The sequence below is a fragment of the Ambystoma mexicanum genome, chromosome 5p (assembly GCF_040938575.1).
Source record: "Ambystoma mexicanum isolate Mex_15411 chromosome 5p, UKY_AmexF1_1, whole genome shotgun sequence".
Lineage (NCBI taxonomy): Eukaryota > Metazoa > Chordata > Amphibia > Caudata > Ambystomatidae > Ambystoma > Ambystoma mexicanum.
The window spans coordinates 300,108,279-300,134,188 of NC_090930.1; the positions used below are offsets into that span (position 1 = coordinate 300,108,279).

Sequence of the window (25,910 nt, forward strand, 5' to 3'; positions counted from 1 at the left end):
GACCGAAAGTCAGTTCATCCGAGTCTGGTCCACTGGTCTTTGTGAGTACCTTTAACCACCTTTCTAACCATGTGGTCAAGATTGTCAAAAAGTCATTGGCATCTTTTAGCACATGCTAAAATACCTGTGGTAACCCCACGGTGCGCCTTTAAAAGGAGACGCAATATTAAAGAGATGGTGTGCATGAATGACATCAGTAATAAGTTTGACAAACAAACCACCATTAGTCAACAGTGGGGGTTACCGAAAGTAAGGGGACATATTCCTTGTGGTAAGTGTGTTTGCTGTCCCCTTACTAAACGTACTACCGAGGTGGATATAGGACTCTCTAGACCTTGGGAACAAAGAGCTTTCACGAATTGCAATTCGAGCTTTGTCATATATGCCATTTGGTGCCCTTGCCATAAGATTTATATCGGTAAAACTGAACGAAAAATCAAAATTCGTATCAGCGAACATAAAAGCTGTATTAGACTCAGGAATTTAACAGCTCCTATGGTAGGGCACTTTATAATGCGGGATCACAATTGTGAAGATCTGAGATGGACAGTACTAAAAAAGATTATGATTACTAATAATAGTGCTGTGGATAAACACACTTTATCGAGGGAGGAGACCAAACTTATTTTTCTGAGTAGAAGCCATGTGGTTGGCTTAAATGAGGCGATTGATTGGAATTTCTAACCTTTCACCCTCTTTATGACCAACTTTTATTGTGATCATTGCCTTGGTTTTTTCGAATCTCCTCATTGTCGGTTGAGATCTTTGTCTTCCTCTTTTATGTGAACGGATTGTGGGATTTGATATTTACTCCAACTTTCTAGCACTTGTAGGAGTGGGCAGTTATGTACCCGCCTTTATTGTCACATGATTTCACATGTGGTAGTATCTGGTGCACAATGATGCCTATTGTGCCCAAATATTCGGGTGTCCTATTTTAGTAATCCCCGCCGTTAATTACCTTGTGTTTCGTTTCTCTTTTTCAGCCGATATTGTAAGGGTTCCGCTGACTGACGGGCCGGCTGAGCTGGCACGTAGTTCGAGGGGCGTGTTTCATTAAGCTAATTCATGTTACTTGTTAATCACGTGCTAGTCACGTGATAATGTGAGTAGGTTTATCTACTAGCCCTCCGGAGACTGACTGTTGGATATGCCGGCAGTCTTGTTTCCCGCGGCCATTCACGCTGCTGTTTGGAGAACTACATAGGTAAGGAGGTACGCTGCCATGGTTCCTGTCCGAACTTTGTTTTCGGCGTGTAGGTGTTTTTTGGTTCGGGTGGGGTTGCTATATTTATCATCTGTGTTCCCCCCCGTTTTTTGAAACTTGTGGACATAAAAGAAGCATGGGAAACTTTTGTTTTTCCTGCTTTTTGTTTTTCCTGCTTGTGTTGTTAGTTCATTCATGAATGTTGTCTAGCACTTAGCGTGAACACGGGAATGGGCTAGTGATTATCTATTTATAGATTTATGGCAGTCCCAACATGAAGGGAGTTTGCTGAACATATGGGGTTTTCTTTTAGGTTAATACATCGAGCAATTTGAAGTCCTGCTTTTACGTGCCGATTGTTTCCCTTCATGGTTTTCTGTCCTTTTTAGAATCGGGCATTTCTACGGTCACGATTTAAATTAACTCTCGTGGTTGGTGTTATCTCACGGGACGAGTCCCATCGGGACATGGTTAAGATTTATACAGAGGCTATTAAGCATTCGATGTTTCCAAATAGGTAAGTTTTGGGTTAATAAGTGCTCGTACGTGCAACGGGAATGTACGTTACGGGGTGTTACCACGCAGGGACAAATGTGATATATATTTGCCCTCACCTCATTATGTCACTCTAATACCACAGATATGTGGTTTGTTTCAGAGCTACATTTGGTCTGGCTATCTATCATGTTTTCGCCTTTGTGTCTACAGGTAGACAACAAGTTGCTATCTTTCTCACACAGAATCTGTGAGGAGGCTCCTCCTATTAAATCAGGGACTGCACGCTGCTTTATTGTTATGGCGGGTGCGTGCCCCCAGTGATGACCCTCATCTGTGTTTGTTTACCGAAGAGAGTCACAGGGGATTGAACGTGAGTGTTTCGTTAGAAACTACCTTTGTTTTTACTTTCCTTGACTCTTTGGTGTTTTCATAAACCTTTTTTGGTCATAGGAATTCTTTTCCTTATGGTAAGGTTTTTCTTTGTTGATTCTGGATATCTAGGAGTTTCATGAGGTGTTGGTGATGGTGGATATACTGTAGAGGTACCAACGTATATGGTGTCTTCTATTTGGTTTGTGGATCACGGTCCTCTTACTGTCTTCTTGGTTTAAGGAAGAAGGAAGGTATTAATCACCTTTTCTACGCCCCGTTTATTGATAACACGGTGGTAGTAATGATCAATCTTGTAATGTATGCATTTGGCCTGATTGATGTTGTGTTCTTATGCAGGTGAGCTTCGCTGGTGTATTCTACATGTCTCTCATTTTTTCCATATACTTTCTACCCCACTTCGCTGGACCACAGTGCCCCTGAAGAATTTCTATTTACTGGATATTATGAAAGAAACATGTCGGGTTGGGGAGTCTATTGTTATTTGTGAACAGTTTGAAGCCATATCCACCTGAGCCAGAAGAGATGACATTAATGAGGAATAGGCTCAGTGGCGTTAAATTTTATGGTTCATATTAATAATGGATCAAAAATTGTACAATAGGTGTTTTAGAATGTTTGATTTTTATTGATGATATGTTTGCCATTATTGAATGAATTTTTGAATGGATTGTGTATGAGTGTGGTTGGTTGTAGTTTTGAGATGGGAATGTTGTATCAGGTCTTTTGATACTAATATTGCTATATGTTTTTATTATTGAAAAATCATTTTTTTTAGTGATTTGTTTAATAATGTCAATAAAAAATATTTAATTATATTCGAGCGTCCACTGGGTTGAATTCAATTGCTTCATCTCAAGTTCTTGTTTATTGTTGGACGCTGGTGCTTGACAGTAGGTTTATGCACCGACAAATCAGCTTGACCTTGTAGACAAGGATAGTACACTTGCACCTGTCATTTGAACGCAACAGTACTCTGACCATCTATGTTAATCTTGTATATGTTCATTCCAGGCCAGGTCACAGTACTTAGATATCCCTGGTATCCCTTGTTACTCTTGTGTTTCGGCTCTACCGAAGGCCACGTGCTACAAACCCACACACATGCCTACTGTAAGCCGAAACAACCAGGTAAGATCTCCTATCTCAGCTCCCAACTGACACACACACACAAAATAGCTGCACACTCATTGGTGTTAGAGACGGTCTCATGGCCCGACCCCAGAAAGGCAATATACACATATACACATGTTGGTAAAAGTTGCAAGACCCAGTCCCCCTACAAGCGTCATGATACGGAAAGACTCAATAGAGTACATGATCAACTCTCCACATTAGCACGGTTACACCGTGCAACTGCATCGTAACAAAAACACCCTCTTCATACAAGCTGGTGAACGTTTATTTATTTATTTTATATATTGGATATTTGTGAAAGACCAACGCCAACAGTTAGGGCCCTACCATCGGCAACCCAAAATTAACAGATACCAGTCTGCTAACCGAGGCAGTTGGCAGCCGATTATGCCACCATACAGGTGTTGTACATGCAAAACTAGAATACCTCTGATGGGACATTCTCAGTGCAATTGCTTGGCACTCACAACTCCCCTAGGTAAGCCTGCCCCAACTGTCCCATAGGTAAGCCTGCCCCAATACTGCACGCATTTCTCAATATGCACTATCCTACCGATATACATGCCTCGATACCCCACAGTCAACCCGCTTCTGCGGGTACGGCCTGCAAGAGTAATGAAGCACCTCCCCACCGCTGCTTCTATCGGCTCCGATCCCCAGACTATACTCTGCCCACTAATTGCTCCAGTCTGAATACCCTCATTTTGGTGATGCTAATTCCCCACAGCTTGGTCAAACCCATAATACACTGAAGCGGCTGCCTACTAGGCAAGAGAAAAGGTACCGACTTTGTGAGCACCACAAAACACACTGTATCGTTCAGCATACAATAATCTCATGACAGCCAGTTTCTAAATGCACCTAATAGGCGCTGCATAACATAACATAGGATAACATGCATGGTTTCAACAGCTAGGGCCTGATTACAAGTTTGGCGGCAGTGATGAACATCCAGTATTGTATAATGCTTTACCACTTTGACACATTTCGAGTTTTAACCTTGAAATTCCTGTGGTTCACCGACTTTTGTGTGGTGGTAGTTGCCATTACACACATGTACTACAGTATGGAGTAATGACCACTTGTTACAACTTGGAATCCCCATGGAGTTCTAGGGGACTCTAAAATGGAGGAATGACTGAGGGGTCCACATGACTCGAAATCATGAGAAACCTTAACATGACTGCATGCTTAATGCATGCGACGACAGTATTAGCATGCAGCCGTATGTTTGGAAGGCATACTCAGGCCTTTAGAGAGACATTTTAAGGGCGCAGCGCCATTTTGTTTTCTTTTGTAAACACCCGATGACCACCGCTCGAGGAGTGCAACCATGCGGGTTCCTCTCACCTGTGGTCCAGGAACAGGAACTTCCACTCCAGGCTGTGTCTTGAGGTGAATTCCTCGCTCGGCTCCTCCACATTGCACAACTCCTGCAGAACAAGAGATAGGGTTGTCATTTCATCCAGTTGGCACCGGGCACAAGTCAACATGCACAGCCACGAGAGGAATGCCAGCTCACTGGATTATAGTAAATGTACCATGGATGAATGCCACGTGACGCAGTTTCCTTCCCTGGCACAGGGTGTGGCAACATTCAAACTTTCTTTCTCAGAAAAGCTACACGAGAGAACGCCCTTAAAAGGCCTTAAAGCTAATTCCATGCCTAAATTGATTTGTAATTCTTATCAAACTAAAGGAGCCTTATTTGGTAAAAGTTGGCTTGTGCTTCGTTACAGGAACTAGGCACCGGTGGAAGTGCCATTCTGAATGATAACGCTAAGGCAAAACATGCTCTAATGCAAATAAGTATTATTTTTATCCATTTTTGCACCAGGACCAAATCGAACCCTGGTACTTATTCCACCCGGCATCAGCACTACGACAAACATTGTCCTGGTGCGCCAAATGCATTGAAAGACTATATTTTTCGCACTTGGGCAATGTTTGCCCTACTGAGAATACCCTGCAGAACTGCACTAGCACCTGTGAAATGTTTCTGTGATGGGAAACCAGGAAATGTTATTGCTGTTTGCTCAACAGGGAGAGGGCGCAAGCTGCCTTTCTAATCCACAACCTACAAAATGCCCGATTCACAAAAACTGTTTCAGCCAGTGGGGCTGGCCTTAGGGCTGGGCAGGCCGTGTGACCGCCCATGGCGCCATTCCCCCATGGCGCCATTACCCCACGCCACGCCAGCTCGGGGGAGTCTTTCAAGGGCTCCCCCTAGCTGGAGTAGTGGGAGAAGGCGCCCGTGGCGGCAGGGCGCATTTAATAACCATCAGCACCCTATTCACATGATTAGCTCCTCGCTCTGACGCAGGAGCAAGGCGGTTTGCATTGGAATAGGGCGCTCATGCATTAGCGGGGTTGGAGGGGCGCCAATTTGCCCAGGGCGCTGCTGCCGTTAAGGCCGGCCCTGCAGGCCAGTTAAGGGGTGGGCTTGCACATCTCCCTCACTGCGTCATAACCCTACATTCTTGAAATCACCTTGGAAACACAACCCAATTCACACAACACTTTAGGACATATGTGCTGCCCCCCTTTCAAAGAAGTACGGTTCATCAAATAGCACTGATATGCCCCCTCGCCCCCGGGTATAACAAACTATTCTTCCCCTTTCTGCATCACCCTGCCCTGTGTGTCTAGCATCTACTTGCCACTTTCCCATCCTCTTGTCTTCCCCGCGCTCCTTTTCTTTCTTACAGCAGACTAAGGTTTAGAAAGCCCTGCCGGGTCAGAGTGCGCCACTCCGCAGACAAGCCTAGCCGCTCTGAAACTACGACAGCACTAATTTGGGGCTTTCCAAAATTATATATCTACATAAAGGTGTGGAATAAGGTTTGAAGGAAAACCGGCTAGCGCCATGTCCAAACCTGCAGGAAAAAGGGTTGGGAAAGTTTGTGTTAATGGCCAAGGTAGTCTTTTCCATTCCTGACAGCTCCGTGCCCGCAGGCAAACAGAGGCCCGCTTCCGCTGATTATGAGTTGACGAGGTTAGTGGCCTCGGCCCCCAGAGCTGCTTTGCATAACCGCTGGCTTATACACTAGCAAAGCAACACGGAACCACTGCGACTGATGCCAACGGGCAAACACAGGACACGGTGAGATAATAGGCACTCGCAGAGGAATGAATCCATTATCGACTTTTCCTGAACTCTGTTTCCGGGGGGCTTCACCTCTGGTTTGTGCTAACCAGCTTTTGTTCACTAGAATTGCTCTTACTTCCTGCCCTAAATGTGCTAATGTCCAGCGCCGGAGTCACGAGCAGGTGCCCTGGCTATCTTTCCCATATCATCAATAATTCTATTTTCCTAAGTAATTGAAATCCTTTTAAATGCCACTGGTGATTTAAGTTCAGGCGGACGTCCAATCCGATTATACACAGCCCGTCGCTATGATTGCGGTTGCGCACAAGCAGGTTAGCAAGATAAGGACATTAAGATGCAACTAGAAGAAGACATTTTTAAACATGTATTTGTATTCTTTTGTATGTTGGAAAATAAGATGTAGAATGATGGGTAGTGTCTGACCTTTTTTTTTGCGATGCACTCCTCTTTAAGATTAAAGTCGTGCATTTGGGGTGCATTTAATGACCTATATGTTTCACTGTGCCTTTGTTTGTTTTTAGTTTTTTCTCTCGTCCTCTCTCCCTTTCTCCTCCCTTCTCTCTTTTCTTTCCATTGCTGTTCTGTTCTCTTTCTCATAAACATGTTAGCTCTGATGAGCTATGTGTATATTATATTTATATGCTTGAAATGCTGCAATTCATTTTTATTGCTTATTTTGTGTTATTTCACCTTTAAAACAATAAACGTAATATAACAAATAATTAAAAAAAGATTAAGGTCGGGCATAAGACTAACTGTGCATGGATCCAGGAAGGAGAGATCAGGCGGCCGTTCCTTCCTGCTCCAGGAAATCAGACTCTGGAACCCACTACCCTCTGATCTCCAGAGAGAACCTAATCTTCTAACTGTGCATGGATCCAGGAAGGAAAGATCAGGCAGACGTTCCTTCCTGGTCCAGGAAATCAGACTCTGGAACACTACCCTCTGATATCCAGAGATCAGGCGGACGTTCCTTCCTGGTCCGGGAAATCAGACTCTGGAACACCCACTACCCTCTGATCTCCAGAGATCAGGCGGACGTTCTTTCCTGGTCCGGGAAATCAGACTCTGGAACACCCACTACCCTCTGATCTCCAGAGATCAGGCGGACGTTCCTTCCTGGTCCGGGAAATCAGACTCTGGAACACCCACTACCCTCTGATCTCCAGAGATCAGGTTAACGTTCCTTCCTGGTGCAGGAAATCAGACTCTGGAACCCCCTACCCTCTGATCTCCAGAGAGAACGTAATCTTCTGCCTTTCCGCAAGAAATTAAAAGCCTTAATTGTCAACCAATAATAGGGCTTCCTACCTGGCAGCAGTACTTTATGGTTTCAGCACTTAGTTCACTTTTCATATGGGGAGGAAGAATAGCTCAGGGGCAACGGGTTTGTCTTGGAAGCCAGATGATGCGGCGCGACCGAGATTTGATCCCGATCCTGCGCTTGGAAGCCACTCGCTGGTATTGAGCAAGGTATAAATGAACAATAAAAAATATAGCAGCGATAAACCCTTGGGTGATTGATGCGCTCTATAAAACTACAATATAACATGACACAAAATTCGCGTTTTTGTGTTTTGTGCATGTAACTATGTAAATATGAAGTGCTGGAAGTTTTGTTAAAATTCCTCAAGGGATCATGACTTTACTAGTGAGATAGTCTGTCGCATGAACCGCATTGGAGGGATAAAGTGTTGGGCCTATTTTATCCAGCGAAACGGTAATGTGCAAACTGGACTTTAGGTTCTAGGATGCAAAATAAGACAGAAAGAGTACATGGACAGACATAGGTTCTTATTACCCTGGCGTTGAAGCCCCTCATGGGGCAAGACGATTGTTTTAATAAAAGAATGCAGAAAGGAAAGGTGAATTAAGACAAATGCACGATGCAATGAGAAAAGAGCCAGAAAAATGAAATAGATAGCAAATTAGCGGAATATGGAAACATATTTCCAAAAGCCACACAGGGTCTGATTCACAGAACGTTTTCCTATTGGATTGCTCCATTATAAAACACTTGTGTTAATTAGGCCCAAAGCGAGTAGAAATCACATGTAAAAAGACACGGAATGCAGAAAAAAACAAGATAAAAGAGTGAGTAGGAAGATCATAGCAGGACATCAAAAAAGGAAGAGCACATGAACAGTAGGGCTTGTGGAATAATGGTAATGTAGCCTGTGTATAGTACATTAAATATCCGCGACTGTAATGTGAACAGGATATTGCAATTGACACCACACCGCCTCATCAAGAGACTCCACCAGCCTTCTTCAGGACTTACATGGCGACTTGCAATGCACTACTGTACCTACAATGGACAGCTGGAGGTACCTCCGCTCTTCAGGACTTCCATGGCGACTTGCAATGCACTACTGTACCTACAATGGACAGCTGGAGGTACCTCCGCTCTTCAGGACTTCCATGGCGACTTGCAATGCACTACTGTACCTACAATGGACAGCTGGAGGTACCTCCGCTCTTCAGGACTTACATGGCGACTTGCAATGCACTACTGTACCTACAATGGACAGCTGGAGGTACTTCCGCTCATATATCATCAGAGGCGTAGCCAGGATTGTCTAACAAGTGGGGCCTGAGGCTAATCTAGTTGGGCCCACCGCAGGGGCATTAACATCTGTAAATGCCCACACTGCGCTGCAGAGGGGGCATTTACAGTTGTTGGGTGGGCCTTGCCCGCTCAGGCCCTACCCTGTGTACTCCTCTGTATATCATTCGCAGGTTTATACATGTCATGTATTGGTATTTTAGTCATGCCTCTCCCAACAAAATGTGATCTTTAAGCTCAGAATGTTATTTTCAGCGGGTGGATTCCACCGAGAGATCAGATTCGTTGTTGCGTTTATCTAATTCTATCTGTCACATAAGAATCTTTCGCGAATGCCCACGGATTCTGGAAGAAAAAAAATAATAAGAGAGCCTCCTTTTATTTTTGTATTTTCTTCCAATGAGATGAATTCCTCTGCACTGCACTACTTAATGTAGTATTCCTTAGCATTGTTTCTTTATCCCCGTTGAGAGCGACCAATATGGGAATGTCAAGTCTTATGCTTTCCAAAGGCATTTGTGAGGGATGTGAACAGTGGCACTGCTCATTCTCAGGGGTTAGAGTTTAGCTGTACTTTTTATATTTTGTATTAGGGCACTCCTGGGCAGTGGGCACAATGGCGATTGGCTCATCTGTGAGCTATACGAACCAGTATTGTTCATAGACTGCGTAAGCATCATAGCGATGCACACCATTTACCCGCGTGCACAGCTCTAAGCGTGGCACTCCCTCTCTTGATTGGAGCGCTGAGGTGAGAACGGCCATGTTGCCCTCACTACTCGCCTCCTTGTACCTCTTCTCGGCCAGGCCTCATCTTACGGACAAGGTCTGGGAACTCAAAATCCATGTCTCCAGCCCCCTGCCACCTCCCCCCACTTTACCTTTGGGGTAATGACCCTGACCCTGGAATATACAATGAGTGCCATGCTGCAGCTGGCAGATGCGGCTCAGCCTCTGCCCCTCCTCGCTTCCACAGTGCAACTCCATTTCTTCACCAGGTTGCACCTGGTGGACGCAGCCTGGCTGTTTACGAAGCCCCTTCTCTCATCCTCCTTCAGACGCACAGGCTCATTAGCATATCTTTTAATAACACAGGAGACAGAAACGAGGTGTTAAAATGAACGTAATATCGCCCCCCGCTGGTCAAAGGCCTGAACATTTTCAATTAGATCTTCAAAAAATGTTTTAACCACACTATGATAAGTTCGTTTTTCTTTGTTAATTTAAACAACATGGGGTGCACTGATTGCATTATAGACCAATCTCTTTGGCAGTACATGGTGTTATGGGCTCATACAAAACAAAAAGGGTGAGACCAAGCCTGATTTGCATATGGTCTGTCCCCTTCTGTAATGGCTTGGCAGGCAAAGAACGATGCACTGGAGGGTTGCCCAGAGCAATGCCAGAGGTTAAGATTGATTCTTTTTACTTTTTTTTTGCTTTGGATGCTCCTGACTTTCAAGTTATAATGACTTCTTACACAAGTGGGACCTCAAATGACCTGTGTGTTGTCTCTTGGAATGTGAACGGGGTCAATAATATGTTAAAGAAGAAGAAGGTGTTCCAAATGTTACAAGATATGCATGCTGACATATGTTTTTTACAGGAGACTCACGTTTTGGAGGATGAGATTCCTAAATTGGAAAAGGAGTGGGTGGGAACAGCTTATGGATCCTCCTTCTCGTCAAGGTCGAGGTGAGTGGCCATTTTGTTGCGTAAGAAACTGCCTGTTAAAGTTTTGAAGAAATGTGCGGATAAGGATGGCAGGATGATTGCATTGCTGGTAGAGATTCAAGGGGAGTTGTCGACCCTCTGCAACGTATATGCTCCCACAATTGACGATGGCTCCTTCTTTAGAATGGTAGCACAGACCCTGTTAGATTTGAATAACCCTAATATTCTGCTTGGGGGTGACTTCAATACGGTAGTTGATCCTGATCAGGATAGAAGTCAAGTCAGGCGTGTGTTGCGTTGTGATTATCACCATCAAGCACTTCACTCACTCTTAGAGGAACATGATTTGAAAGATACGTGGCGTTTGGAGAACCCGGATAAACGGCAATACAGCTTCTTTTCCAGTGCGCATGGTGTGTTCTCCAGATTGGATATGATTTTTTCTGGTGGGACTGTGTCGTCTTATGTTGTATTGGTAATATTTTACTGAGTGATCATGCCCCCGTTGAGATGCATTTGAGACTTAAATTTCAGTGTAAAAGAAGTTTCTCATGGAAGATGAACACATCCATCCTGTTAGATGATGACATTTTAGAACAAATTGTTTCGGAAGCAAATTACTTTGTTTTGGAGAATCGCTCAGAAGAGATCAGTGTTGAGAACACGTGGGAAGCCTTTAAATGCTGTATGCGTGGTGTCTGTTTAGGACTGTCGTGTGGTAAACGAAAAAAGGAGGAGCGTATGAGGCGTGATTTAGATCAGCGTATTAGTGGGATCTCGAGGGATCTGATGCTTGACCGACTAATTCTGTTTCCTTGGCAACTTTGAAGAAACTTAAAAAAGAAATGGAGGACTTTTTGACAATGAGGGCTGAACGAGGCTTGTTCTATTCTAAATGTACATATTTTGAGAAGGGGGAGCGTTGTGACAGATGGTTGGCATACAGGTTAAAGAAAAGGATTTCGGAATCTGCAATTACGTCTATTATTGACAAGGATGGTAGAATTACGTTTGATCCAAATAAAATTAACTTGACATTTCGAGACTACTACGAGAATCTATATAGCAATGAGGTGGGTATTACCGGTGAGGGTGAGAACTTCTTTGGTAATTTGCCGATGCCGAAGGTTTTCGATAACGATCGTGATCTACTTGGTGTTGAGATTACGGTGGAAGAAATCAAAGGGGCGATTTCAGTGCTGAATACAGGTAAATCCCTGGGTCCTGATGGCCTCCCTTGTGAGTTTTATAAGATTCTTCCGAATTCAGCCTTGGAACTCTTGAGAGACGTGTTTGTTTCTAGCAAGCAGACTGGGACGCTGCCTAAAAGTACTAATCATGCGTCTGTCTCGGTATTTTTGAAAAAGGGTAAAGATTGTAATCTCCCGGCCAGTTACCGTCCGATTAGCCTAATCAATACTGATAATAAGATACTTGCTAAGGTCCTAGCTATACGCCTGGTGCATTTATTGCCTACTTTGATTGGAGAGGAACAATCTGGTTTCATGAGAAATAGGCATACATCTAGTAACATCAGGAGGTTATTGCTTACTATGGAAATGGCGGATAGGACGAACTGTGATGCTGCGGTCCTGTCGCTTGATGTAGAAAAGCGTTCGACAGAGTGAGTTGGGATTATTTATATTCTGTACTGAGAAAGATGAATTTGGGTGAGGAGTTCATCTCTTGGGTTGCTCTTCTATATTCAAGACCAACTGCGGCGGTTAGGACTAATGGAGTAATTTCAGAACCTTTCAGTTTGGAGCGCGGCACGCGTCAGGGTTGCCCGTTCTCGCCTATGTTGTTCATTCTGGCAATTGAACCTTTAGCTGTTCGCATCAAACATGACCCAGATCTGCATGGAGTGAGTTGTTGGGGGGTGACTCAGAAGGCTTGGCTTTATGCGGACGACCTTTTATTGGTATTGGAGAATTTGCAAGTGTCCATACCCAGTTTGATGAGGCTTTTGTCGGAATTTCATGATTGTTCAGGCTATAAAATTAACCGTTTGAAATCTGAAGTGTTGCCTCTGACGAATAGATGCGATAAGACCCTGGGTACGGGGCAGGGATTTACGTGGTGTGAGGTTCGCATGCGTTATTTAGGGGTATGGCTGACGTATCCTCTTTCCAAGATGGTAGATGAAAACATGAGTGTGGTTATTCGAGAATGTAAATCGGAATTAGAAAGGTGGTCTTTGCTTAATCTTTCTTTATGGGGTAAAGTTAATGCCCTGAAGATGAATACAACTCCTAAGATCAACTTCATATCTAATATGCTTCCTCTGAGTATTAAGAGCAGTTACTGGAATGATTTGGACCGCCTAGTTCAGGAATTTTTGTGGGACAAAAAGTCACCAAGACTTAGTCTGTGGAAGTTGCAGCTTCCAGTTCATTTAGGTGGACTGGGAGTACCGAATTTTCGGGCCTATCATTTGGCCTTTTCCGCTCATTCTTTTGTTCCATTTTTAACTAGTGAATTGGACAACTGGGTGGTAGCAGAATCGAGTGCCTATGGGCCGCTGGGACCGACAGCCTTGTTGACCACTAATACCAAGATTCAGGGTGGTGATTTGTTAGCATCGTCATTTTTGCGCAAGTCATGGACTGCAGTTTTATCATGGCTTGGTCGAGATGCATTTAAGTGTAAGAGTGCCTCTATTTGGTTGAATCCTAAGATTAGGGACAATTTGAGGACAGTTTTTTGGCCTGAATGGTTTCTGATGGATATTAAACAGGTTTCTGATTTGGGGAATGAGGATCGATGGTTGACTGCAGCGGAGCTGAGAGAGAGATGGAACTTTGAAGGTTTATCGGACTCTGCATACAGACGGCTTAAGAGAGCGGTTGGCGAGGTTGATTGGTCCGACTCTTTGGATGTGTGCCCGCTGCTGACAGATTCGAGTGGGAAGTGTGGCGGTCTGGCCAGTCAGCTTTACAAACTAATGGTGTCAAATTTTCGGAGTAATGACAATTTGCGGAGAGTATGGAGTGAGAAAATCGGATCAGAGATTGATTTGGATGTCTGGCAGAATATGTGTCGTAATGTATCTTTGTGCTCCCTGAATCTGGGTGAACGGTCCCGACAGATCAAGATCCTGAACAGGGTATACTGGTGCCCTGAAACATTGCATAAAAGAGGTATGTCTGACAATTCTAACTGTTGGGGGTGCGTTCATGCAGTCGGGTCATTGGAACACATGTGGTGGGAATGTGTGAGAGTCAGAGATTTTTGGAGTGAAGTTTGTAATGTGTGTGACAGGATTGCAGGATGTGGGCTGGCCCTTGATTTTAGGACGGTAATCCTTGGTGATGTTTCCGGGTTGGACGATGTAAGCTCTGCACACAAAAAGTTGATTTTTCGTGCATTCATTGTGGCCAAGAGACTGATTCTCCGTGGGTGGAAGGGGCGGGTCTCACCTTCCTATGAGGAGTGGATACAGGAAATGCATAGCCTGTCACGGACAGAGAAAATGATTTACAAATTGAAAGGTAAATGTTCTACATATGAGAAGATCTGGAATGTGTTTAATGATTTCTTTTAGGTTAGTTCTTGAATTGTCTTGAGTGTTTATATTTTTAATTATTTTTTATGTACTTTCTGTATTTGGTTTTGGATAATATTGCTGTTGCTGATATGTTGTATATATTATATATAATATAAATAAATAATTAAAAAAAAAAAAAAGATTGATTCTAAACCTTCCAGCCGTCACCTTTTTGTTTTTACTTTGTCACCCCGAGTGGGACGGGTATTCCCAGATGTGGGTACCGTGCCTTCTGAGCCTAGAGACCCAAGCTACTCCTCACTGATGAGGCCCAACAAGGCTGAAAGATGTCTGGGGATGTTTGTGGTCTCGTGCAGAAGGGATGTGACCTAGCAGTTCGGGCTGGACTACCCCTTTGGGGTGGGACCAAGCCTGGTTTGCATATGGTCTTTCTCCATTTGTAATGGCTTGGCAGGTGAAGAACGATGGAGGGTTGCCCAGAGCAATGCCAGAGGTTACAATTTGCTCTAAATCTCCCAGCCACCACCTCCTTTGTTTTGCTGTTATGGGATCATACACCTTGCTTTTCAGGGCCATAACTATCAGTACGGTCGTCAGGTTAGCTCTTAAAGTCTTATTTATAACCGTTGGTATGTTCACGTAGCATTATCACTGGACAATGTGTAGGCTATATGAACTAGTGTAACCCTCAGCTTGGTTGTTATAGCCCTCCAATTGTACAGAAAGCGACATTCTAAGGCTACCGGCAGTGAGAGTGTACCCACAACCAACACCCTGCAACCACAAAGCCACATTTATTTAAGCAATAAGCCCCGAGCAGGGGGGGGGCATTACCACTTCAGGTAATGCTGGGGGGCCCATAGTTACAGGCCCCGCGGCATTACCTGAAGTGGCAATGCCCCTCCCTCCTCAGGGCATATTGCTATTAGTACCCCAGCCCGTAAGACCGGGGTACTGAAAAAAAAGAAAATTGGCCGAAATGGATCCGAAAACGAAGTCCGTTCTTTCTTTCCATGGTTGTCATTGAAAATAGTTTTCAAAAATGTAAACAAATAAAATGGGCGCTATGGACTGGGAGAAGGGACTACGCGTAGTCCCTTCTCACTTTCCATGGTGGCCATTAGTACCCCGGTCCGTAAGACGGGGGTACTAAAAGCACTTTTTTGCAGTTGTGAAACACTATGGTGTTTTGTAACTGAAAAAAGAAAAGAAATGGCCACCATGGATCGGAAAAAGAAGTTCATTCTTCCATTCAATGGCAGTCATTGAAAATATATATTTTTTAAAGTAAACAAATAAAATGGCCCCTATGGCAGCCATTCGACAGAAGACGCGGTGGCAAACGGTGCCTTGCCGGTGAGGTAAGGATACGGCAAGGGCAAATGAGCTTGCTGGTAACAAGCTCATTGACCCTCGTCCGACTACTAAATACTAATAACTTCTATGTACTTCTATATCCTTTATACTATTAAGAGCAATGCAGGTTATAATAGGTTTATTGACCAACCCCTGTAGAGCCCAACTGCTGGGAGTTATGGGCCCTTCAACATTGTTCAATGCCCTTATTACACGCAGTCCTTTAACTCACCCTTCGAGGCCTGGTACACTAGGTTCGGCCATCAGAGTGAATAGACACAGCTTATTTGTAAGGTCAAGGTTCAGAACACAATCGATAGGTCTCCTTTCCATAACTTTCTGGCATGGTCCTAACTTGTACTCTGTAAAGGGTAGGGAACATGTGAACGAATGGCATCTAGGATGGCAGAAAGATGATTTACTTGAAGTGCATGTACAGTGTGTAGTATATTTAGATGCAGAATACAAAAGCCAGATGTCCAATGATAGCATCATCTGTGCCCTTCCCAGACTTCACTCCATTAACAATGCGATGAAGAGTCTTGCAGAGTCTCTGCTTGCTCTCATATAACGTTACTGGGACAATGGCCATAGTAGTAGTGCACAAGGCAATGCCCAGAAAAAAGAACATTGTCTTGATAATGTGTAAAGCCGTCTGCTAGCTGAATGAAACATAACGGCCAATGCACAAAGAAGCTACACTGAGTAACTCTGGCTTACCCTAGACCTGCGAAGGACCAGGTTATTAACCATCAATTATCAACGCCACAATTATTCATTGTAACACCTTTACAAATTCGCACGCTGCTCTAGGGCCAGCAAGACTTCTAGGGCCAGCTAAGCCTTGCACCTGCTTCAACTGCTGCGCCCTGATACCCTTGGGTCTGGTGCGCATTAGAAATGAATAAACAAACAAAAACCAAACAAACTGTAATCCAAATGGGGTTGTCCAACAGGAAAATGTTAATGCCCCTGTTCCATCCAGCTATGGCTCCCTCCTGTCCCGCATGAAACTATTCGCCTTGCTAATCATTTTAGTGACTGAAGCCAATGTAGCCCACATGTGTGTCTGGTGTGCTTTTGTGTATATCCATGATATACATGACAACTATCATGCTTCAAAGGCACTGTCTTATTGAGGCGATATGCCCTGAGGTGGTGGCGCCCAACCTGTAGGTAACGGCCTGTCGCTCAAGTTAAGGGCCGAAGCACAGCGAGGGTCCCTTAACGAGGGTCGCGGTGCCATTACCGAAAGGGTCGGCATGCTGCAAGGGGCATATCGCAATTATTTTCATAAATAAAAAATAAATTTCTTTCCTGCCCCGCCTGGTACCGTGCAGTGCTGCTGGAAGCCTCCATTTGTTTTGCATATTGATGACTGTGACGTCATCAACAGGAAAACAGACTGAGGCTTCCAGCAGCGCTGTGCAGCGCTGGGCCAGGCAGGGCAGGAAATGAAAGGTACGCTTCTTTTTTTTAAGGAAAACCAAAAAGACACCATTTGCACCTGTGCAGGAAACTACATGGGTGGTAAGGTGAGGGGAGCGGGGAAGGGAAGGGGTGCTGGCAACTGAGGCTGCCTGGAACGCTGCCTTGTGCCAATGAATACAGCCCGCGTTCCAAGAATCCTGATTGGACACCACCCCCTCACAGGGTGCTAATGGATATTATTGTCCAATACGCTGAGGGTGGCGATGTTGCACTAGTAGTTGGCATGTATTGGGACAACACTCAAAGAGTTGACCACCTGAGCCTCCCCTTTTCAGAATAAGACTTGTTCCACCTGTACAGCAGGGCAGAGCGACCTCTGACGGGCCTATGGGATCAGAGCTCACTCTCAAGTACTTTAAGACGAGATAGCTTCACCTTGAGGAGGATGGGGTGCAGGATTCTCTTATTCCAACACCAATCAATGAGGACAACTCAATGGTTTGGCAAAGGGAAGTCCGTTTAATGACAAGTACAAAAAACGGGGAAACAATGGAAATCAACAGTGATGCGATCGCCCGTCTCGCTTCAACTCCCAAAATCATCATTCAGACAGCAATAGTTATAGCGAATTTTCGTCATCGTTGATGTGTTACACTCAAAGTTTGTCATGGAATTCTATTGGTCAAAAAAGGTAACTTAAGTATAGGTGCTATATCTGTATATGGTAACAGAGTGTGAGGATTGGATAACTCTTATCGGGTGGGCGTCTACGCCCATCCCTCTACATCACTCGTGATAGACATCACTCCAAGTACGACGTCTCTAGGACCCTAGATCATTTGGCCCATTGTGATTGGGTAGGTTACACCCCTAGACATAAATCTCCACTTTAATTAGCAGCATGCAGAATGGACACCCAGATGTGGTGTGCCCCAAGATTCACCCTGCCTCCCTTCCATCAATTAGTACTTTAGGGCTATGTGTCAATTAGTTGGCTGAGGATGGCCTCGAAACTGTAGCTTCTTGTCAGGAAAAGTTATGGCATCCTCGGGTTCTGGGTGAGATTCGACGTTGGTACCTCTTTGCGATTGGCTGGTCACGTGTTAGTTTGCTGTGAATCTGCTTCATTTTCCTTCTTTTTGTGTATTTGATTCCCCTTCGGCCTTGCCACCTGCCTGGGCCTCCTAATCTCGACCTTCATTGGGCAGGCTGCTAGGCTCTTAGGTTTCAATTCTTTGAAGTTGCCGCTCTCCTCCCTTCCTGGGGTTGACCTCGAATTCCCAGGCATGAGCTGCTTCTTGCTCAGTTTCGATTCCGTTGTTCTTTCTAACTTTAGTTGGAATATGAATCTTGGCTTGTTTGAACCCTAGCAGTCTGGGCTTAATTCTGCTTTTGTGAAATGGAGTCGCAATTGTATAATGTGCTTCGTTGAGGTAGATATATAGTTGGCGCTTGCCGCTCTATTCTTCCACTAAGCATAGCAAGCCATACTGTTTTCCTGGCTTCTTGCGTTCCAAGCCTATTTACAGGCGTTTAGCTAGTTGCATATATTCATCCCTCTTTCATGGTTACATTCTGTGTGTTGCAACATCGTTTCTTCTTTTAAGTCCATTACATCGTTATTCCCTATATTTCGTCTTTACGTGACATTCTTTGCTTGTCGTTTCGTTCATTAGTATGCCTGTCAAGGCCCTTGTGCCATCACCATTCGCCTTCCATTAAGGCCCTTTGGGTCCCTTCGGGGACAGTTTGTAAGTAGTCTTCATTTTGTGTCAACTACTGGTACGGTTGTCTCAACGGGTACCGTGCTGCCCATGGTTGTCTGGTTATTGGCACTTCAACAGGTATTGCTCTTCTGATGGGCACTGGGCAGAGCCCTAGCGCTGCTCTTTGTTGGTTTATTTGCTCCTCATACGCCACATATCTTGGCGAGTATGTTCCTGGTATCTCAAAATGAGTGGCTGGAGTGCAGGCCATATCTGGGACCTCTTCTACACTCCCCCCTCTGGTCAGTTCATCAACCACTTCTGCTTCCTTCTTCGGATTAGTCTTACTTGGTTCTTCTGTATCTTGTTCATCGTCCCCTGGGTTTGTACATGATGGTGCCAAAGAATGTGTCTTTGGAGTCCATATTTTTATCACTCCTTTCAAACCTCCTGCTGTTTTTACATGTTCATCTTTGTTCCAGGTCATAAGCTGGCACTGTCCATTTGGGCTGCAATAGATCCATTTTCTTTCATACTTTCTTCATTTTCTGGGATACACAAACTTTGTTCCTTCTGGCACAAATTCGCTGGCTTTCACAAAGTCTCTTATTTCTTCATCAGTCAGGTCTCTGGGCTTCCATCCTGGTTTGACATCGATCATGATCTTCTTCCGTATGGCTTTCTTCGCAGTTTTCTGGCACTGTGTGATGATTATCTTGATAACACAAAATCCTAGTAGTATCATCAATAGCAGGGCTCCCAGAAACTTGAATATGTCTGCCATGCATTGTGGGACCCATGAGAATAGTATTCCAAACCAGCTGTCATCGTCCACTTCATCAGTTTCATCAATCATCTGGTTCTGTAGGTTTGTCAGCATATTTATGGCTTCTGTTAAAGTTCAATTTTCTTCATCATGCAAAGGTATAAATGTGCAACATGATTTTTCAATTTTTGTGCAAACACCTCCATCCATCGCTGTGATCATGTCAAGTACATATCTGTTCTGGAGAGTCATCAATCGGATTGCTCTTAGTTCTTCTTTAATAGCGTTTAATTCTTTTATGGTGGTGTTGATGGTCTGTAATAATTCCCATCTGGTTATCTGCAACCATTTAGTGTTTGCTCCAACCTGGAATCTTGGCATGATGATTGTTGTGAACACTGATGAGGTGAGGCTGAACAGCCTGTATTCATATGGGATTGCATGGAATGCTTCTTCCGATTTGGCAGAAAAGTAATTTTCTCTCTTCATTCGGGATACCAGTTCGACAGATCTCCTTTTCCTCAGGTGAGCATCTGCTTTCGGGAAACTGTCAATATTCAGGTCACTTTTCAGGATCACTAGGGCAGGAACATGGACCTTCACTATTGTGCATATGTCTCCCCAGTTTTTCGGTAGTCTTATGTATGCCTTGGATCCACACGCCCAGTAATGATTTATAAGTACTGTGGTTCCGTGAGTGATTCCTGGAGCTTCAAAGATTTGTCCGCAGTTCTGATTCTCTCCCATCTTCCTCGTGCCATTGTTCCTGAAGCACAATTTTGGGGTTTCCAGTGGCACTATCTGCAGGGGTCCTCCTCTGTCTTCAACCCATGTCAGTAATCTTGTGAGTTTCGGCCATAGAGGTTTGCACAACCTCTGTGAGTTCTCTATTGCTTCCTTATAGGCTCCATAGACCATCCATGCTCAGCAGATCATCACTCCTTCTTCCCATCCGTTTGGTGAAAGCACTGTTCCCCAAATCTGCATTTGGCCTCTGTTCTTCCAATTTTTTGCCTCTTCTTGAGTTTTCCTTGGACATTTAGCTTTGGGTTTACTTCCCATCTGATTACTGTTCCTTTAACTCCAGGCTTCTCGTATCTGATCACATAATTCCTTGTATGGGCTCTATTTCTCATCTTAATGTCATGTATATAATCATCTTCATCAATTTGTCTCGGTTGCCCATATCAATGAAGCATCCGTTCCCATGAACTCTCCTCTGGTGTTTCACATTAATACGTGTGAAAGACAGTGAGCTGTCGGGACATCAATTTCTACAGCCACGAAGATCTTGGATTTCCCCATGCTGTATGGTAGGAGTGCACAAACAAAGCATTCTCCTTCTGATTTTCTTCTTCCAACTTCCTTCATGTGTTGGTACCAAATGTTGTTTCCTAGATATGCTGTGCTGTCTAGGTAGTCATTCAGTTCACTGTTATCTTCATGCAGGCTCCTCTTGATCCTTAGTGTCTTCCTGCAGTTCGCTATAACTACATCTCTAAACGCGTCTGTGTGGCTTTTCTTTGCTGGGGGACTCTCGGGCATTCTGGTCGATGGAGCAGGTTTCCTTATCTGCATCAATATAGTAGGTGGAGGTTTTGCAATTCTCTCCTTCTCTTCTGGCACTCCTTTCCTGCCCTCTATAAGTGCCTTTATTAGCCACCAGCCTGTCACCGGCCCAGTGTATGGCTGCATCGTGGGCCTGGTACTTGTTCCTTGTGTTGGAACTTGTGTGATTGTCAGTACAGTCGCTGAGGTTTTATTTTTCAGTTCCTCATGCAGTTTCTTCGCTCTAGCTATAAACAGGAATAAATGATCTATTAACATTTGTGTCTTTGCAGTGAATTCTCCTACAGCTGCTTCTGTCTTTTTAAAGGCTTGTGTTAAGTCTTCTTTCGTTGGCTTTTCTCTTGATTCTTCTCGGTTTCTCTCATTGTTTTCTGGGGCTGATTGTTCGGTAGGCAGTCTCATGCTCTCGATTGCCTTCGCTTGAGGTCCTGTGGCCACTGACACATGCTCTGGTTCGTGTGCATGCAGTGTGTGGGTGTGTGTAGTTGTCAGTGCTATGTTTTCATTCATTCCGTGATGACCCTGTCTCCAGCTCTTCTTTTCATTCGTTACCTCAAGTGTGTATGTGTCACTGTTAATTACATTAATTTTCAGTTAATTTACTTTACCATCGGATTTTCTCGGGACTGGAATAACTATATAGGGTCTGGGTGCTTTTGTGGGGCTTGTGCGTACATCATCAGGTGGGTGCACTGAAATTGGAACGCTTCGTGCACCAAAAATAAATGCAGCTCTGATCGTTAATGACAGCAAAATAATGATAAACACAATGCATAAATACATGATGGTACGGTACGTGAGGCGGCAGCATTTTCTTCCAGAGAAGCGAGGGCACCCCTCTGTTTGTGGGAGGACCAGGTTACTGGCTGGGCCCCCGTCCCGATCATAACAAGCTCATAACAAAATATCAATGTTTATTCTTTTTCCCCCAATTCACTTGTTCTCGAACAGTTTGTATCATAAAGTGTCTGGTGCTTCACAAGTGTCCCCCCTCTTGCGGGTGACAATTGTCTCTTGATTCAGGATGCAGTATCCTTGCTAGACTATGGAAAATAGATTAGACTAACACTTTGATACATCACTTTTACTGTGCATATTAAAGTAGGTGAGTTCCTAGTCCACTCCCCGAATCTGCTTCAGTGCTGAGGCCATGCTGGACACTGTTCAATGTGAAGAAATGGGAAAAATGGCAATCAAAATAAATAAAGGTGAAGTTCTTGTCTCTGCTCCCTCAATCTGTCCCTCGGCGGAAGGTTTCACTGGAATCTCCTCATGTACTATCTCTGAAAGTTGGACAGCTCCACTTGCAGCATGGTGCCATGGAGGAGCATTCCCATCTGTGCGACGTTAGCTAGGTCTCTGATGAAGGTGAGGACGCCAACCTCGACAGGTCTCCCCACCATTTCTGGAAAGTCAGTTACTAGGCGGAAGAGGACGTTGTGATCCAGTCGGCTGTCCTCAGGTGACAGGGACATTTGTCCTGCCTTGCTGGGTTCAGGATTATAGACTCTTCCCTTGACGTGAACAGTCCTTGCACTTTCCTGCTGCGTGAATTGCGACCAGATAACGTAGCTTGGTCCACAGCTGGCTCAAGAGTTCAGAGTTTGCTGGATCTCGGATAAACGTGAGGGTGTCTGTGGTTCTCCCGACAATAGCTGGGCATTCCTCTATGATGCGAAAGAAAAGCGTATTGACGAGTTAATCTACAGTTGCCTGTGGTGGAAGCATTTGTGTCCTTATCACTGTATTCAGGCAATTCAATGAAGGCTTCTGCGATGGTGGTAAGTAGTTGCCAGATTATCTTCTTGTTTGCAGGATCTTGGATAAAGTCTTTGATACTGGTAACCCTCCCTACTAGTGAAGGATAGGATTCCAATACTAACTGAAAGTTGGTTAGCAGATCCCTTTGTCAGTCTAGAAATCCAATTTGAGACCGCAAGCGTATTTTGGTGGCAGTGGGCCAACCGTCTCATGCACGATACGACAGAATATAGGTTTTTGAGTTTTCCAATGAACGGCCATTTTGATGTAACAAGAATCGCCATTTTGTTTTCTAACCATTGCTCATTGCTTTCTGTTTCTATTGCTTCGCAGTATATTTTCTGCTTACACTGCTCGACTGTGGAACATTGTTGTCTGTATATGAAAAGGACAAGGCCACAGGGCCGAGAGGATAACAAGAGTTTCGCTGAAACACAAACGTAGGCAGCGCCAGGAAGAATGCCCGGCTCCCTCCTTGATGTAGCCTTGAAGCAGAGCTGCAGGGCATTTAATCATTTCATAGCTGCCAGCCAGTCTCGTTATATGGTAGAATATGTTAGAATAATACAGCTAAAGGCTTGAATTATGCTTTTCTAACGGCCCCCCTTTGCTGAGCCCGCTAAGAGCATGTCGGCTCCCAGGACACGAATAGCACCTGATAGATAGCAAGGTCCGGAATGCAACTCCCCCCTGTATGTAGTTCACTTCCAAGAATAGAAGCACCGTGTTCTATTCAACAACCGAAAGATGCCTACGCACTCCCAAATTGCAAATTGTTACTAGAATAGATGTTTGAAGGTGTCATCGTAGTCGGAGATGTCCATCATCACACCAAGTTCAAAGAAACCCAATGAAGAGGGGTGTTATACATGTCATAGCTGATAGTTTGATATGCATTTTGTATATATGTAACTGATGTACGTAATTCGCTCTCTTGCGTCCCTCGAGGTCTAGAGATACACATCGCGGGGCGTGAGACCGAGTTGGCCAACTGAGACTTTTGCTTTGCAATAAAACCCTAGCTTTGGGAATACAACCTCGTGTCTGGCGTCTCTATCGTGTGTGGTGACCCGCCTTGTTTCCATAGACATCAGGGTCCCCTAGGGCCCCTTTCAAGATGGCGCCCAAATAGGGACCCTCCCCCACTTGTTCCTTCGCGTAACGTTGTAATTGAGAAAGGCAGAGAACGGCGAGGACGGGACGATCGAGCCGGGATCAAGAGGTGTTCGGGGCACCCTGTAAAAGTGATGAGAGACTCCTTTGCAGATCTGCACACATCTGATCCCTGATCGACGTGCCTGGCTAGAGAACAAGGAGGCGAGGGTCCTGAAACGAGGCGGAAGCCAAGAAACGCTAACACGACATCCTTTGGTGCGTCAGTATACAGACGACTTGATTTATCAGGTGAGTCATTCCCGATTCAAAGCATCCTGATATTGGTTGAGAGTTGACTTTGCAAAATCAAACGCCCTAGGTAAGGTTGATTAATCAAGGGGAAGGTTGAAACATGCCTGGGGTATTGTCCACCTTAGCAGGGTTTTTCCGCTGTGGTAGACAATCTTTGGAAAATGGCCAAATTGTACCACCTGGGGGAACGCCGGCGTATGAGATGTATGTGAAGTATGGAGTGGGTGCGATAATATTCTGTGAGACTTGGCATAGGCAAACCAGAAAGCAACAAGACCATCAGTGGCCGATTAATGGTAGTTTTGAGATGCGAGAATAGATAACTTGGAAAGGGTGCCAATAAGAAAGAAAGCGCGTCCTGCAGCAAATTGGGAAGAATGAATCACCCCCCCACGATTGCTTAATGGTCACTGAGGAAGAAACCAAGGGGAGAGTTGATTTAAGTGATATTCCACAGAAAGAGCCGAATGGAGAGTTATTTTGTGACGGCTCATGTTTTAAATTACCAGATGGCACGACAACTGCTGCATACGCTGTCACTACCCTAGAGAGAGTTGTAGAAAGTAAAAGAATCCCCTATAATTCAGCACAAGCCGCGGAAATAATAGCAGTAACTCGAGCCTGCGAGATTTCTGAAAATTTGAATGTGAATATATATACTGATAGTCAGTACACGTTTGGAGTGGTTCATAACTTTGGACGAATCTGGGCTGAGAGAGGGTTTCTGACATCACATGGTCCCAGAATTCAACATGGCCCTTTGATTGTACGATTGCTGTCTGCACTCACGTTTCCAAAGCGCCTAGCAATAGTGAAATGCGAGGCACATAAAAATGTAACATGCAAAATAGGAGAGGGAAACGCATTTGCAGACAGGATTGCGAAACAAACTGCCACTGATTTGAATACCAAGATGATGACAGTTCAGACAGAGGAAGTACCCTGAATGATAGAAGATGGAGTTGCGACTGTCAAAGAAATGCAGGCCGAGGCTACGGCCGATGAAATACAGGGATGGGCAGAGGGATCTGCTGAGTTGGATTTGGAGGGTTGTTGGGTGGACAAGGGAACTAGAAACTGGATGTTGCCAAATTCATATGTGACTTCAATGGTCACAATGGCCCACAGCCCTACGCACATCTGTGCCAAGAAAATGATACAGCACCTTTCTACAGTATGGCAGAATGCAAACATAAAAAAGAATGCAGAAAGGTTGGTGCAGAACTGTATCACGTGTTTACAACACAATGTAGGAAAGGGAACAGTGACACCAACAGGCAGTTTTGGCCCGCCCTCCATGCCGTTTGAGGTAGTTCATTTTGATTTCATAGAGATGGAAAGGTGCCAAAACTTAAAATACGTTTTGGTGGTAATCTGTGCATTCAGTAAGTGGGTGGAGGCATATCCTTAAAAAAACTGCACAGCGATGACTACGGCAAAAGTAATGTTGAAGGAGTATTTTTCCAGATTTGGCTTGCCCTGTGTCCTATGGTCCGATAATGGACTGCATTTTGTGGGTGCAGTGGTGTTACAGATATGTGCAGGTCTCCAGATTGATAAGAGATTCCATAGTTCAAGGCATCCGAGTTCTGCCGGTCTTGTGGAGAGGCACAAGGGGATTCTTAAATCAAAGATTAGCAAGATTTGTGCGGGAAGCAAGTTGAGTTGGGTGGATGCATTACCAATAGCACTATTATGCATGCGTACGTCTGTACAGGCTAAAACTGGGCTCTCCCCATACGAGATCATAATGGCGAGGCCGGCAAATGTATGGTGCGCACCTCAGCCAAAACGACTCAGTGAAATAGAACATCCTGTGCTTAGT

The 25,910-nt window shown here is 44.6% G+C and overlaps 1 protein-coding gene across 3 annotated transcripts in view; it reads right to left on the minus strand.

The window, feature by feature from the left end:
• PASD1 (PAS domain containing repressor 1) overlaps nt 1-25,910 on the minus strand; it is a 622,352-nt gene that overhangs the window by 147,810 nt on the left and 448,632 nt on the right. For all 3 annotated transcript variants that reach the window (XM_069612735.1, XM_069612734.1, XM_069612736.1), the window contains one exon: nt 4,583-4,665. In XM_069612735.1, coding sequence (XP_069468836.1) covers nt 4,583-4,665 — 83 coding nt within the window. The remainder of the gene's footprint in view (nt 1-4,582; nt 4,666-25,910) is intronic.